This window comes from Malurus melanocephalus, unplaced genomic scaffold (genome assembly GCF_030028575.1).
Source record: "Malurus melanocephalus ecotype Western Australia unplaced genomic scaffold, MMel_1.1 scaffold_1623, whole genome shotgun sequence".
NCBI lineage: Eukaryota > Metazoa > Chordata > Aves > Passeriformes > Maluridae > Malurus > Malurus melanocephalus.
Window position 1 is genome coordinate 3,456 of NW_026624855.1, and position 16,116 is coordinate 19,571.

Here is a 16,116-nt window from a genome sequence, read left to right on the forward strand (position 1 = left end):
CAGCTGGAAAGGCGACATTGCCATGCTGAGGGTCTTCATCCCCCTCTGGAGCCGCAGCTCCGGGGACCCCAAGGTGGGAATCCCACCCAGCATCCCATGGTGATGTCTGGGATGAGGATGTGCCTGCACACGGAGCTCGGTGTGTGATGTAACGCTGCTCTCTGAGGAGAGCTGAACTTATTTAGGGCAAACTCCGCTGCTGGAGCCTCCTCTGAAGGTGACTGGGCTAAAACGGGACCAGTGCGTGCTGTGCCCTKCTCGGTGCTCACCGGGGGCCCGAGGGGATCTGTGGAGCTATTTCTGCCACCATCCCGCTGCCAGCCCTGCTGAGGGGAGAGTGAGGTGTGAACAGCCTCAGAAAAATGGGATTTTGGTGGTTTTGCCGGACAGAGATGTGTTAGTGGCTGTAGTGGAATGTGTTCGGCCCTGAAATTCGTGGATTTGGGGCAGGGAGAGGAGGAGACCCCATGAAGGGGGTCAGGATTTGTAGGGGCACTTCCAGGGCTTGTTGTCACCCCTGAAGTCACCTCCAGGCTGGGGTGAAGCCATTCTGGACATTGCAGGAGCTTTTCCTGAGGTTTCAGGCCATTAATGGATTTACGGTGTGTTTGTTGTTTGTCTCCATGCCTCGCTCCTTTTCAGAGCAGCTTAAAAATAAAGCCTGGCCTCCTTTGTAATTTTTCCAGTTAATAATGGAGATTAAATCTCCTTGTGCTGGGCTCAGAGGGGCCCCCCTGTGCCAAGGTCTCAGGGTGAGGAGGGTGCTGTCCCCTCGGGGGTCTTAGGGCTGTCACTGTCCCCACTCTGACCCTTTGGTGTCCCCACAGGTCCCCAGAGCAAAGTGAACCGCTGCCAACCCAACGAGCACAACTGCCTGGGCACCGAGCTCTGCATCCACATGAGCAAACTCTGCAACGGCCTCCATGACTGCTTCGACGGCTCCGACGAGGGGCCGCACTGCCGGGGTAATTTTGGGGGTCCCGGGGGGGCATTTGTGGCATTTGTGGCCAAAGGGGGCTGCCCCATGGGGTTTTTGGAGTGGATGAAGTTTCTCCCGCTGAGCATGAGTCCCGCCACGCTCGGCTCAGCGCGGTCACAGATCCAGAGATTATCCAGAGCCGCTTGGAAGCGGAATGCCCATCATTCCTGAGCCCGAAGCCATGAAATAGCTGCATTGTCTCCTTGGGTTTTAAAAGCTGCAGGCCTGGGGTTCTGGTCCAGATAAGAGATACCGCTGTGGGGTTTTTTTTTTCCTAATTTCCAGGAGCTTTGTCCCCCCTCCTGGCTTGTCCCCGTGGCTAATCCTGCTGGAAAACTCCCTAAACCGGCGTGCTGCCGCGCAGATTAATCGCTCACAAACGTGTGTCCCGGGCTGACCCTGCTCTTTGCAGCCTCTCTGCTCCCCAACCCTTCCTTGCCTGGGCTGGGGGGCTCCTTGCCCACCCCACCAKGACCCCCAGCCCCAAAATTCTCCCCGCTGGTGCCTCCACACCACCCAGATCCCACAGGAGCAGCCCAGGGCAGCTGTGCCCGAGCTGAGAATTAATATTTCATCGCCGGCTCTCGTTACTTAAGTGGGATCTGATTTTTCACGGCCGGAGAGCACGTGAGCCACGTGAGCCGTGCTGGGGCAGCTGCTCAGGGTTTCGGGCACCTGGTGCTCGCAGGTTTGGGCACGCTGGGGCTGCYGGCCCTCGGATGCCGAGTCCCCCCTGCCCGTGGCCGGTGCCGCCCCAGGGAGGCATTTCCTCCCTTTCCTCGCAGCTGCCGTCGAGTCCCAGCCTGTCCCTGCCCCAGGCTTGGGCAGGTGAGCTGTCACTCTGGGGTGTCACCCCAAGTGATCACCCTGAAATGTCACCCGAGCTGTGGCCCTCAGCTGTCACCCTGAGCTGTCACCCCAAGTGATCAACCTGAACTGTCACCCGAGCTGTGACCCTCAGCTGTCACCCTGAGCTGTCACTCTGAGCTGTCACTCTGAGCTGTAACCCCGAGCTGTCACCCGCAGCTGTCACCCCAAGTGATCACCCTGAGCTGTCACCCCAAGTGATCACCGTGAGTGTCACCCTGAGCTATCACCCCAAGTGATCAACCTTAAATGTCACCCCGAGCTGTGACCCTCAGCTGTGACCCTGAGCTGTCACTCTGGGGTGTCACCCCAAGTGATTACCCTGAGTGTCACCCCCAGCTGTCACCCCAAGTGATCAACCTGAGCTGTCACCCCGAGCTGTGACCCTCAGCTGTCGCCCTGAGCTGTCACCCCAAGCGATCACCGTGAACTGTCACCCCAAGTGATCAACCTGAGCTGTCACCCCAGCTGTCATCCCAAGCAATCACCCTGAGTGTCACCCCGAGCTGTCACCCCGAGCTGTCACCCCAAGCTGTCACCCTCAGCTGTCACCCTGAGTGTCACCCCGAGATGTCACCCCAAGTGATCAACCTGAACCATCACCCCAAGCTGTGACCCTCAGCTGTCACCCTGAGCTGTCACTCTGGGGTGTCACCCCAAGTGATCACCCTGAGTGTCACCCACAGCTGTCACCCCAAGTGATCAACCTGAAATGTCACCTCGAGCTGTGACCCTGAGCTGTCACTCTGGGGTGTCACCCCAAGTGATCACCCTAAGTGTCACCCTGAGCTGTCACCCCAAGTGATCAACCTGAGCTGTCACCCCGAGCTGTGACCCTCAGCTGTCACCCTGAGCTGTCACTCTGGGGTGTCACAATGAGCTGTCACCCCAAGCCATCACCCCAAGCTGTCACCCTGAGCTGTCACCCTGTCAGGGGCTCAGTCCCTCCATCTCTCTGGTCAGGGTCTCAGCCCCTGAGTTTCGTTGACTTTTCCCTGAGCAGCACTGAGTTTCCCAGCAAATCCTGGTGGTCCTGCTCGYCCAGCCCTGCCTTCTTGGTGTCCTCCATGGGTGACATCCTCTCTGTCCCATCCTCCYTGTCCCCACAGAACAATTGGCCAACTGCTCGGCGCTGGGCTGCCAGCACCACTGCGCTCCAACGCTGTCCGGCCCCGTCTGCTACTGCAACCACTCCTTCCAGCTGGCCGAGGACAGGAGGAGCTGCAGAGGTGGGTCTGGGATGGGTGACACCATCCTGGTGACTGTGGGTCATCGGGGATGTGGCCAAAGCCACCGTCCCGCGGCGGCGAGGGGAAGGGGCAGGGCAGATCTTGGCTTTGGGTGGCGAGCACGGTGTGGGTGGGATGGGATGGGATTCATAGGATGGGATGGGATCCATGGGATAGGATGGGATCCATGGGATCCAAGAGATAGGATGGGATGGGGTCCAAGGGATAGGATGGGATCAGGGATCCATGGGATCCATGGGATCCATGAGATGGGATGGGATCCATGGGATGGGATGGGATGGGATGGGATGGGATCTATGGGATGGGATGAAATGGGATGAGATGGGATGGTTATCCATAGGATAGGATCCATGGGATGGGATGGGATGGGATCCATGGGATCCATGGGATGGGATGGGATCCATGGGATCCAAGGGATGGGATGGGATGTGATCCAAGGGATAGGATGAGATCTGTGGGATGGGATGGGATGGGATCCATGGGATGGGATGGGGTGGGACGGAATGGGATGGGATCCATGGGCTGGGATGTGATCCATGGGATGGGATGGGATCCATGGGATCCAATCCATGGGATGGGATGGGATGTGACTCCCTCCCAGAAGTCAGAGTGAGGAATCCCAGGAGTAAGGAAAAAGCTTTCTTTTCACGTACGGAGTCAGGGGCTGGCCAATTCTCCTGGTGTGCCTGCCTTGGAGAGGATGGGAAAAATAGGGGAGGGTCACAACAAGGATTGACAGCATCGGTGTGATGGAAACAAACCTGGAAGTGAGAGATTGTGGTGGCTCCATCCCTTTCATGTGGTGGAAGGGACCGTTCCCAGCTCCGGCGCGGAGCTCTGGGGGATTCACCGCTTTCATCTGCTGGAACAAAGAGCAGCTCAGCCACTTTGGGAGCTGCAGATTAGAGGGATTTGGAGTAGGAACGGAGGTGCAGAGCTGGAGGGGGGCTCTGTGCCTGGGCAGGAATTGTCCTGCTGCAGCTGATGCTGGAGCGGGGACACAGGGGCTGCCTGACCTGTTGTGGGGTGGCCTTGGGAGTGAAGATCCCTTTGATTCCTTGGGAGGCTRGAATCCCGAGGGTCCCTTGGGATCCCTTACAATGTGAGGATCCCTTTGGCTCAGGGATCATCCTTTTCTCCCCAGCTCCACCTTGGASAAAGAGGGGAACCTCATTCCCTCTCCAGGCAGCGAAGGAGGGGCGATTTCTGGTCCAAACCTTGTTTTTTTTTCCCATCTTTCCCAGATTTTGACGAATGCACCGTGTACGGGACCTGCAGTCAAACATGCACCAACACCGAGGGCTCCTACACGTGCAGCTGCGTTGAGGGCTACCTTCTGCAGCCGGACAACAGATCCTGCAAAGCCAAAAACGGTGAGACCCTCGTTATGGGGAGCGTGGGGCTTTGGGGCAGCTCTGCTGACCGTGGCAGTGCCACGGGGTTACAGCCATGGGATTTTTGGGTGCTCTGCCATGACTTTGTGTCCACTTCTGGCCCTCAGAGCCTGTGGATCGCCCTCCTGTGCTGCTGATCGCCAACTCCCAGAACATCCTGGCCACATACCTGAGCGGAGCCCCCGTGCCCAACATCACCCCCACCAGCGCCAAGCAGACCACGGCCATGGACTTCAACTACGTGGAGGACACGGTGTGCTGGGTCCACGTGGGCGACAGCGCCTCCCAGACCGTCCTCAAGTGCGCCAAGATCCCCAACCTGAAGGGTTTTGTGGATGAATGGTCCATCAACATCTCCCTGAGCCTGCACCGTGAGTGTCTGATCCCCTCGGGACCCCCATCCTGCTCCCCCGTCCCCATTTCCTTGCGACCGCCCCGTTGTCCCCAGGTTGTGGTGGGTGCAATTGGGAAGGAGGCAGCTTCCCACAGGGCCGTTTCCTTCTCTTTTGTTATTATTTCTAGCAAGTTTTGTGGTTTCTTGGTGTGCAGATATGAGAAGGGATATGGGCAGGATTGGGACCGGTACTCGCGCAGCGGGTTTTGGGACGGCAATTCTTGTTTCCTTTGATCCCACCCCAAAAATGTGACCGAATCCCACCCCAAAAAGTCACCAAGAGCAAACTCCCAACCCAAAGGTGCCTCTGTGTGTGCCACATGAGTCGTGGTGGTGTGGCTGGTGGCGGTTTCCTTCCGCTGGTGGCTCCRTGGCCGGGATGGGTGCGGTTACAGCTCCGTGTCCTCTTCGGGTTTGCTGGTCCCAGTTCCGCAATCAGAATGGGAGGGAGAGTTACTGGTTGGGATTTTGGTGCTCTCTGAGTCAAGCCCAAGAACCTCCACCCAATGAAGGGTTCCTGTGGGCTTCCAGCACCTTCCCTGCCTGCCCCAGGTCCCTCTGTGGGGTGCTGGGGTGTGGGACACCAATCCTGTCACTGGTTTTATCCTTTGACACCACAAACCRAGTCAATCGGGGTGGAATTGGGGGATCTGGGGTTTGCAGTGGGTCTCTGCCAGGTTTCTTGGCATCATCCTCCTGGGGATATCTCTTGGAGAGGATGGGAAAAATAGGATTGGTGGCATCGGTGTGATGGAARCAAACTTGGAAGTGAGAGATTGTGGTGACTCCATCCTTTTCATGTGGTGGGAAATTTGGGAGGATTTCAGGGTGCCTGGAGCGAGAGAGACCCCCTTATCCCACTGATTATGCTGTGGGATGATGAGCAATAGCTCATCCAACAAAAATTGGGTGAATTTTTATGAACGGATCTCTGCAAATGAGGGAAGATTCCAGGTGGATCCTGGAGCTGAGAGCGATTTTTTGCCACGTGCAGTGGGGTGCGAGTTGGGATCCTGGAGGTTCTGGAGGTCCCCCAAAAGTTCTGGGGGTCCTGGGGCCATGTGTGGCCAGCCCAGTCAGGCTGTGGCCACTGCCYGGGGTGTGTGTGCAGTTAATTTAAGCTCACCCTGTGTATTTTTAGGGCAGGGTGTATTTTTAGGGAGAGGCCTCACCCTCTGCTCTCGCAGGCGAGAGCGTGGAGTCGGGCAGGACAGGGCTCAGCTTCTTGCTCCCCTCCTGGGATTTTGGGGGAGGATCTCTGGGATTTAGGGGGTCTCTGCTTTTAGTGCCACTCTGGCTCCTTTACAAAGTCTCCCCCAGGTTCAGGATGATTCCTCAGCCCAAAGGAAGCAGAGGAATGAATCCTCCCAGCACCGAGTCGGGTTGCTGGGGGTTGGGATGAACAGATAATATCACTCTCCAGCAGGACTGGAGAGCCCCGCCAATCCAATTAGTGGTTTCCCTCTTTATTTGCTTCTTTATGGCATTATCTGCTCCCAGCAGGAACGGGGCCTCCCCGGTGCCATCTGATGGGGGCAGATTGATGCTCCAGCTGCCAGGGGGATGCCCGGGACCCTGCCTCCCGTTCCTGCAGGGATTTCTATCGCTGCTGCCGTGTGAGATGTGTTAAATGAGGGCTGGTGACAGCCCCTGGCATGACCCACCCCGCTGTCCTCAGAGCTTTGCTGTTCCCCCAGTCCTTACGCTCTCAAAGCCTTTTGCTCTCCGCGGGCTCTGCGTTTCCTGCAGCTCCCACCTCGCTGCCCGTGGATATTTGTCACAGGCACTGATTTTCTCAGTTGATCTGAGCTGGCTGCTTCCCTGCCCCCGGGCCTTTTTTCTTCTGGGGACACGCTAAAAATCAGAGGCTGGTGAAATCTCCCCGTCCATTTCTCTTACAAAAATCCCGCTTCGTGCTGGAATTGGGTAATTTCTCTCTGCCATTAGTTTGGGGTGAGCTTGTGGGGCGTGTGGGGCTCAGTGCCAGGATGGCTGGGATGATGTTGTTCATCACTGGGCAGGGGTACAGCGTGTCCCCACCTCCACAGGGACCTTGGAAGTGTCACTTCCCTGCCAGCCCATGGTGTCCCTCCGTGCTCAGTCCCGTGAGGAGGACGAGTCTCACGGGAAGGGCTCGTCCTTCCTTCCACTGAATTGTAACAAGGGGAACTTGTGTGATCCTTCCTCCCRTCCCTCTGTCCCTCTCCTCCGCTCTGTGTGACAATTCAGCAGTGTTCCCATGCGGGAGGATCCTGGCAGGCACCGTGCTCAAGGATGGAGGGACGTGCTCGTGTCGGGGCTGCTCCGACCCCTTGGAGCATTGGGATGGCACAGAGGGGTTCACTGTGACCCCCCTGTCACCCCTGAGCTGCTCTGGTGTGGGGCAGGGGACAGCTGGGGAACGGGGACAGGGTTGTCACTGCTTCCCTTGGACCCTCCATGCTACGTGGCAATCCTTGACCTTCGGGGACTTTGTGATCCCGTGGGTTTTCTCAGCCAAATTCCRGCCTCCACGTGTCCCCCCCAGACAATGTCCTTGTTTGTTTGGAGTTGGGCTTCCAAGGAATTTCAGAGCCAAACAGAGCACTAAAAAATAATAAAATCTGCTCGCTGGGCTCTTGCGTGGCTGCTTCTGCTCTCTGCTCCCCCAGCTCCCCCAGCTTATCCTGGTGGCCTTGTCCCCTTGTCCTGGGGCCCTTTGCCAGGGGTCACATCCTTGAGCAATCCTGAGCTCAGCCCTGGATTCCAGGGCTGGGAGAGCGATGGAAGCAGCGCTCGGGTTTGTGATGGGGTTTGTGCCTCCTTCCTATGGGAATTCACGTCCCTGTCCCCMAGAGGTGACACCAGGAGGTGACAAAACCTCCCTGGAGCGTGCCCAGAGGCCAGGACCATCCTGAGGAGGTCACCTTCAGCTGGCAGCAGCCCAAGGCTGTGCTGGTCACCTCTGGGCACGGACAGTGGCGTTAAATCCCCGTCTCCGGTGCGGTGCGATCGGGTGACACTCGGCTGTCAGGGGGAGGCAGGAGTTCTGTRCTCAGGCTGTGGAAAAATACTGGGGAACACGTGCCAGGAGCCCGAGCCCTGCGCTTCCCCGTGGCTCTTGGGGTGGCTCCCCCCTCCCTTTCCTTCCCCTTCCCTCTCCCTCCCCTTCTCTCACGCTCTTTCGCTTTCTTTTTCCCCTTTTCTGTGGCTTTTTTCTGCACGGTCGGAACCAGGAGTTTGGTGATGCCAGGGAATGGATTTATGGTGCTGGCAGGTGGCTTGAGCTGGTTCTGCTCTGTCCCAGTCCTGATGCTGCTCCTTTCCAGTTTAGCACTGCTTTATCCCAGTTCAACACTGCTTCTTCCCAGTTCAACACTGCTCCTTCCCAGTCCAGCATTGTTTTATCCCAGTTCAGTACTGCTTTATCCCAGTTCAGTACTGCTTTATCCTAGTCCAGCACTGTTTTCCCAGTACTGTTCTCCCAGTCCTAGACTGCTCCATCCCAGTTCTGATGCTGCTTCTTCCCAGTCCCAGCACTGCTTCTTCCCAGTCCAGCACTGATTTCCCAGTTCAACACTTCTCTCCCAGTCCCAGCATTGCTCCTTCCCAGTCCCAGCACTGCTTTTCCAGTCCAGCACTGCTTTATCCCAGTCCAGCACTGCTTTCCCAGTACTCTTCTCCCAGTTCAGCACTGCTCCTTCCCAGTCCCAGCACTTCTCTCCCAGTCCCAACGCTGCTCCTTCCCAGTCCAGCACTGCATTCCCAGTATGGTTCTCCCAGTCCCATCACTTCTCTCCCAGTCCAACATTTCTCTCCCAGTCCATCACTTCTCTCCCAGTCCCATCACTTCTCTCCCAGTCCCATCACTTCTCTCCCAGTCCAGCATTTCTCTCCCAGTCCCAGCACTGCCCCTTCCCAGGCAGAGCAGGCAGGAATTCTGCAGCTCGCCAGGATCTGTGTGGGGCTGCTGGGAAAGGGCTGCAGAGGTGCTGAGATTTATTATTCCTGAATTTAAGGTTTGTTGTTTTCCTTTATAAAACAAGCCCCCGGGACGGGGTTTGAAATATCAGGACATTCGATCCCGAGTGCATTATAAACCCTAAAACGCCGGCAATCTGGCCACTATTAAAATCCCTTCCCGGGCAGCATCAATCCCGTTTTGGGAGGGTGTTTTCATTGACTCCATTTCAGCCCTGTCACTCGGAATGGCCTGTCCCCCTGCCAGCGGGCAGAGGAGCTGTGGGCGCTGGGACAGATTGATTTCAGGGCTGTGTTGCTCTGCAGAGGAATCCAAGTACATTTCTTCCCCCACTTTGCATGGAAAGCTATTTTTCTTYCTCGCTGCCTCATCCTGGCCAAGAAAGAGGCTCCGACGTGAACTCACTTGGCAGGAGAGCGGGATGATTGGTAACTTCATCTCCCGGTTCCTTTCTGTTGGTTTTTGGTTTTTTTTTTAACTGTTTATGGCTGTTCTTGTTGCAGTGATGTGGGAAAGCAGGAGATGGGGGAGAGCGGGGGATAAATGGGAGTGGGGGATAAATGGGAGCAGGGAATGCGGGAGAAAGGGATGAGGAGAACAGGGAATGGGGGAGAATGGGGAATGAGGAGAGCAGGGAATGAGGGAGAAGGGAATGGGGAGAGCAGGGAATGGGGGAGCAGGGAATGGGGAAAACAGGGAATGGGGGAGAAGGGAATGGGGAGAAGGGAATGGGGGAGAACAGGGAATTGGGGGAGCAGGGAATGAGGAGAGCAGGGAATTGGGGGGAACAGCAAATGGGGGAGAAGGAAATGGAGGGAGCAGGGAATGGGGGAAAAGGGAATGGGGGAGAGCAAGGAATGGGTGGAGTAGGGATTGGGGAGAAGAGAATGGGGAAAACAGGGAATGGGGGAGAAGGGAATGGGGAGAGCAGGGACCAGGATGGTTGGGAGCAGGGGTTGGATAGAGCAGAGGATGGGGAGAAAGCAGGAGCTGGAGGGGAGCAGGGAATGTAGGGAGCATCCGTCTGTCCCTGCTCACATCTGTCTGTCCCTGCTCACATCTGTCTGTCCCTGCACACATCTGTCCGTCCATCCTGCACCACCTTGTGCCAGGCTCATTATGGGACCCTCGTGGGATCTCCCCTGCCCACGCTGGCCCCATTTCTGCTTTCTCATCCCCCCACCCCCCAGATCACCCCAGTGCCAGCCCCCTGGGTTCCCATCGAGCCTGTGTCTCTCTCCTCTCACCCAGAAGGAAGCCAAGTGCCCCGTCCCTCCCTCGGCCTCTGCGGAATATTTGTGCCCGTGGAACGGGCTCATTAAGGCAGAGTAATTAGCGGTCCCTTGGCTGCCCTCCACGCAGCCCCGAGCTCGTTCCATCCCCGTTCCTGCTCTTCCCACCTCCGGTGCCTCAGCCGGGCTCGGCGGGGATGCTGCGGGGTTGAGCGGGGACACGGGGGAGGAGTGAAAGTTTGGGGTGTCCCCACCCTGGGGAGCTGCAGACGGTGTCAYTGGTGGGGTGGGGAGGTGCTGATGATTCCTTGGACACGGCTCCGCTCCGGATGYGGTGCTGGTGATTTCTTGGACACGGCTCCACCCCAGACACGTCGGGGGTCCAAGGCACAGAGAGCACATGAATTGAGGGGTCCCAGGGCTCACTGAAAAAATTCTCCAGCACCTTTTATTCACCAGCCTGTCCCTGGGATGGGATGTCTCCCCAGGACATGTCACCCTGAGGAACRTTTGGCTCGCTCAGGGCGGGCGTGAGCGTGCGCAGAGCCCCGCGGATCYGTCCCAACGCCGAGTCAGACGTCCTGGCCGCCGGCCACCGGCTTCCACCCAGCGGTTCCTCCTCGGAGCGAAACATCTTAGCAGAGAGGGGGGTGAATTTATTTATTTTTGAGCCTGGTTTGCCGAGGGAACGAGGCCGACGTGACGGTGGCGGCCGTGAGCGGTGGTGGCCGTCCCCTCCGCCACCGGTTTGGACACAAGGAGTCGGCTGTTCCCGGGAGCAGGGGGGCTGTGCTGGACCCTCGGGGGCAAGGGGTGTCTGTCCGGCCGTCCGGCGCCCTTCGGGGCCGGAGTTTGTCTTTGTACCCGTCCTGTTAACATACTTCTAATTAAGGAAAATTGTCCCCAGGAGCAGTGTTTATCCACGGAGCRCGGTGCCGTCACAGAGACGGTCTTGTTCTCCCGGGGAGAGGATGTCTGTGGAGGGAAGAGACAGAAATTCCTCCAGATTATGGTATTATGTAAATGTATCAAACGGATCATTCCCTATAAAAAAGGAAAGTAGGAAACCRACGTATTCCAGCGGCCCTGGGGACTGCATTCCTGACGAGCCTCCGTTCCTGCGCCGCCGCCGGCGTTTCTGAGCYGAAACATTCGGCGACTTTTCCAAGCTGTTTTTCTGCTGAGGCCGCGTGCCGGCGGCTCMGGATGCCCGGGGGGCTCGTGGGGTGGCCGGCTGGACTCCCGGGTGGCGAGTTGGTCTCGCTGGGTGGCGAGTTGGCCACGGCCCCCGCTTGCCCCGTCGTTTAGGGGGTGTGCCAGGAGYGGGGGACGCTGCTCGCCAGGCGGGATGTGGCAGCTGTGGTGTGGTGTCACTCAGACCGCAGACCCCACGATTCTCTCAGGTCCATCAGGGGGTAGCAAGCACTGGTTGCTGCCAAAGATGTGCAGTTATGGGACATAAGTATTTTTTTTTTATTATTTTTTTCTAATTCTTTATTTAAAGCTGGACACTGGCAGTGGAGGTTGGTCCCTCTCCATCCCCATTCTCTCATTCTCCATCCCATGTGCAGGGGCAAGAGGGGAAACGCTCCTCAGCAGAACAGGAACAAGAATTTGGTGTCAGATCTCAGACCCTGGCGATCCTCTGGGACCTCTCCTGGGGTAGCTGGGAGGTGGAATTTCTCCCAGACMTARAATCRTGGAATTATTAAGGTTGGAATTTTAAGACCYTYRARTCCAACCATTAACCCRGTGCTGCCAGGTCATGGCTGAAACACGTCCCCAAGTGCCACATCCAYRCATTTCAGGAGGAATYTCTTCATGGAAAGGGTGGTCAGGCTTTGGAAGGGGCTGCTCAGGGAGRTTTGGAATGCCCATYCCTGGAGGTGTCCAAGGAATGACCGGATGTGGCACTCAGAGCCCTGTCAGGAACTGGCCACAGCTTGGACTCRRTGATCMCRGAGGGTTTTTCCAACCTCAGGGATTCTGGAATTCGGGGATTTTTTTACTGTGCCTATTCCTGAGCTTGTTGAACCTCCACAAGCTTTAGGGGGGCTTTCTCCTCTTCCTCACTGAACCGTGCAGGAGTTGCATCCCCCTCGCAGCTGTTTGGGGACTGTCGAAATCTCTGCTTCAATCCGAGGGAAGATTGTGCGTTTCCTTCCTCCTCCCGTCAGGCCACAATTGATGTGTTTGCAGACTGCACAGCAGCTAATTCATGCAGAGCAAAGTTATGTGCTGGGTCAGCAAAGCTCCTTCCCCCAAAAGCAACAAAAAAAAAAAATAAACCCGCAGCCCCATGGTGCCTGGCCGGGACTGGGGTAAATCGGCCTTGGGTTTAGGGAGAGGGAGAACCTTGGGCTGCAGCTCCTCTGGGAGATATGGGGTCAGTGATTGAGGAGTTGTTTGAGTGGGATTGTCCCACCTGGAGCTCTGGGATCCTGGAATAAGAAGGAGGAGGCCACTGAGATGTTCCCCTCCTGCCAGGGAATTAGGCTGGGAGAGCTGGGAATGTTCACCTGGAGAAAAGAYGGATCTGAGGAGACCTCAGAGCYCMTTCCAGGGCMTRAAGKGGYTCCAGGAGAGCGGGAGAGGGACTGGGGACAAGGAATGGAGGGATAGGACACAGGGAATGAGTTCCCACTGCCAGAGGGGRGGATTAGATGGGATTTTGGGAAGGAATTCCTCGCTGTGAGGGTGGTGAGGCTCTGGCACRGGATGCCCAGAGAAGCTGCTCCATCCTTAGAATTGTCCAGGCCCAGKCTTGGAACACTCTGGGACACTGGAAAGTGACCCTGCCAGTGGCAGAGGGTGGAACAGGATGATCTTTAAGGTCCCTTCTGATCTAAACCATTCCGGGATTTTGCGAAAATCCAAGCGCAGCGTGACACAGAGGATTTCGTGATTTCGTGATTTCGTGGCAGGGACTTGAGGAACGGCCCGAGCCGGGATCGCCCGGGTGCGAAACCAGGAAACATCTGCGCGGGTGGGTTTTGGGCTTTGCTGAAGTTGCCAACCCAACCCGTGTTGAGCAATTTCCACGAAGTTCTCGGTGCTCCCTCATCCTCTGTCCTCCCTCCATCCGCCCTCCCGGCCAACAAGGTCACCTCCCTCCCTTCCCCCACCCCGATCGGGGTGGTCAGCGCGGACCCCCGGCCCCGCGAGGTCATTTGGCCACTTCTCCCAGGAAGGACCTTGGGAAAGCCGACATTCCCCGCTCTCTGCCCCCTTCCAAACACTCTCAAATAAATAAATCTTGGGAAATGAGCTCGGCGTGTCGCAATCGCCCCGCCGAGGTTGAGCAAGGAGGGGGGGATTGGTTCCAGGATGGGAATTGGTGGCCAGAGGCACCCACAGGGGTGGGGGGTGGTCTCTGCCCCCTTGAATTTTCCCGTGAAAATCACAGCAGGAGCCCTCCAGGGGATGGATTTGTCCCTGCTGGTCCTCTCAAATATTTCTGAGGGRTTTTTGTGGCCGTGGCACCATCCCYGAATKTCCATTCTGGGTGGGGGGACGCTGTGCCCCCCACTCARCTCCTCTCCAAAGTTTGGGAAGGAGAGGGAAAAGGTTTCTGCAGGCCAACGGCAAGGGGGTTAAAAATAGACTTTTTCTAAATTAGCTTCCACCCAAAGTTCAAGAGGAAATCCAGGTTTAGCTGAGGCTACAAGAAAGAGCTGAAAATAATAATAATAATAATAATGACAATGATGAAAATAACAATGATGATGATGTTAATAATAACAACGGTAATAATAAAAAAAAAATATAAAAAGCGATTCCTGCGAAGGAGAAGGGAGGATGGTGAGCAGGGAGAGAAGGAGCAAAGCTGGAAAACAAAAGCCTTTGAGGAGGGTAATGCTTTCCAGCTGCAAAAATACAGCCCGGGAGAGGAGCAAGTGCTTGCGTCACCGCCAGCCCCCCGGCCCCAAACTGCCCAGTTCGGAGACCCCCGGCTGGACCAGGACCCCCTGCCCCCCCTGGGAAGTGTCAGGATGGGTGTGAGGGCAGCGTGGGGTGGAAWTTTGACTTTTTCTGGCTGTTTTCCCTTTGGATTCCTCTCGGAGCGTTGGTGAACATCCCCCATCCAACGGGCTGGACTCTGGATGGACGCGGCTGGAGCGTCCGGAGAACCACGGGAAAGGGGAGCTAAGATGCCCAAATCCCCTCAAAAGGGAGAATCTGGGGGTCTGCAGCCCTGGGTAGGGGGCGAGGGGCCCCCCGATCCGTTTTGCCGACGCTCCCCATCCGCCCCTGCTTGGATCGCTCCCCCGGTCCTGTGACTCTGACTCAGCCACGCAGGCGCCAGCCAAGACCTGCTTTTTTTCGGGAATTCTTGCACATCCCTTCAGCTGAAGCGTTTCTCGCCCCGGCAGGGCCCTGCCGCCCCCTCCCCACGTCAGAAGGGGTGGGTTTTGGGGATGCTGGGGGGGARGCAGGGGAAGGTGTGGGTGCTGGCTGTGACAGCAGGACTCCGTCTCGGGGGCAGAGYGTGCCCCTTGTCACCCCAATGTGCATTTTTAAGCATTTTTTTCCTCACCACAAACCCCTCTCTTGCCCCAGGAGCTGGTTTGGGGGGTCCTGGCTGGACCAGCAGCCCCACCAGTGCTGTGCCAGCTGGGCAGCGTGTCTGGCTTTGGGGTTGATGCTCATTTCTTGGCTCGGGCTGTTTCCACTTGTTTTTTACGAGCTGCCTCACGCCGGGTGGTGGCTGCGGCCTCACCCTTCCGGAGGGGGGTCACTGGCRGCATCGTGTCCCCATCCCCGTCCCCAGGGCCACCACTGGGACACCGAGGGCTGAGTGAGCTGGCCTGGAGGGCTCAGTGACCGGGGAGGTTGGGGTTTGTGCACCCCAAACTCTCGGTGTGGTCATCCCGTGGTCCCATCCCAGCCCGGATGGACACGGCGTGGCCAGAGCGAGCCCCSGGAGCAGAGGGGGGGTGGGGGGCATTGCAAAACCTCCTGGCTTGATTCATGTTTTCCCTGCCGAGCTCCTGCGTTGGTTAATAATTCAGCGGTGTCTGGCTCTGCTCCTCTAGGGCTGTCTGGGTCTCGCTGGCCTTGGGGTTTGGGGGGCTGCTGTGACCCTGATCCTGCTCCTCCAAGGCTGTCCAGGTCCTGCTGACCTCGGGGTGCTGGGTCTGAGGGGCTGCTTTGCCCCATCCCTGCTCCCCCAGGACATTCTGGGTACCTGTGACCTCTGATCCTTCTGACCAGGGCTGCTGCACCCCATCTTTGCTTCTCTGGGACTCTCTGAGTCCTGCTGACCTCGGGGTGCTCAAGTGAGAGGCTGTTGTGACCCTGTGTCTGCTCCTCTGGACTTTTGGGGTCTCCTCTGGGACTGTCTGGATCCCTCTGGGGCTCAGGACCCTCTGGTGATCCCAGAGCTCTCTGGGTCCCTCTGTCCTTTGGGGCTCAGGTCCCTCTGCTGACCCCAGAGCTCCCTGGGTCCCTTTGACCACTGGGGCTGAGGTCCCTCTGGTGACCCCAAGACATTCTGGGTCCGTCTGTCCTCTGGGGATCTGGTCCCTCTTGTGACCCCAGGGTCCCTCTGGTGACCCCAGGGCTCTCTGGGTCCCTCTGTCCTTTGGGGCTGAGGTCCCTCTGGTGACCCCAGGGCTCTCTGGGTCCCTTTGACTGCTGGGTCCATCTGACCAGTGCTGCTGTGTCCCCATCCCCACTCCACCCTGTCCTATGGGGCTGCAGCTTTGGGGTCTGGAGGTCTCRGGGGGCACTAACCCAAAGGACAACCTTCCAAAGTTCTGGAAATGTCCAGGAGATGCTGCCCCTCAGCCCGGCCTCCGGGGTGTTGAGCTGGTGGCGAGGCAGGAATTCGGGTGCGTTGGGTTGATCCGATTTAACCGGCTTTCCGTGGTTTAATTAAATAACTCACACGCTGCGTGCCAGGTGCTGCCTCTCACCTGCTCCGGGCCCCGGGGTGTCCCTGCAGCTTTGGATTAGCTCAGCTCCCGCCTCGCCCAGCGGGATCTGCCCCTACAGCCCCACTGCTGCCACGTGGCCCGTCCCAGTGCTGCTGTGGGA

At 57.6% G+C, this 16,116-nt stretch overlaps 1 protein-coding gene across 1 annotated transcript in view; it reads left to right on the forward strand.

Moving 5' to 3' along the window:
• Window positions 1–807: 807 nt before the first annotated feature.
• Window positions 808–16,116, forward strand: part of LOC130587195 (low-density lipoprotein receptor-related protein 1-like) — a gene marked incomplete at its 3' end in the record, with an annotated part of 19,847 nt that continues 4,538 nt past the window's right edge. Inside the window, exons 1-4 of the mRNA XM_057388160.1 lie at window positions 808–965; window positions 2,956–3,075; window positions 4,341–4,469; window positions 4,598–4,861. Coding sequence (XP_057244143.1) covers window positions 899–965; window positions 2,956–3,075; window positions 4,341–4,469; window positions 4,598–4,861 — 580 coding nt within the window. The remainder of the gene's footprint in view (window positions 966–2,955; window positions 3,076–4,340; window positions 4,470–4,597; window positions 4,862–16,116) is intronic.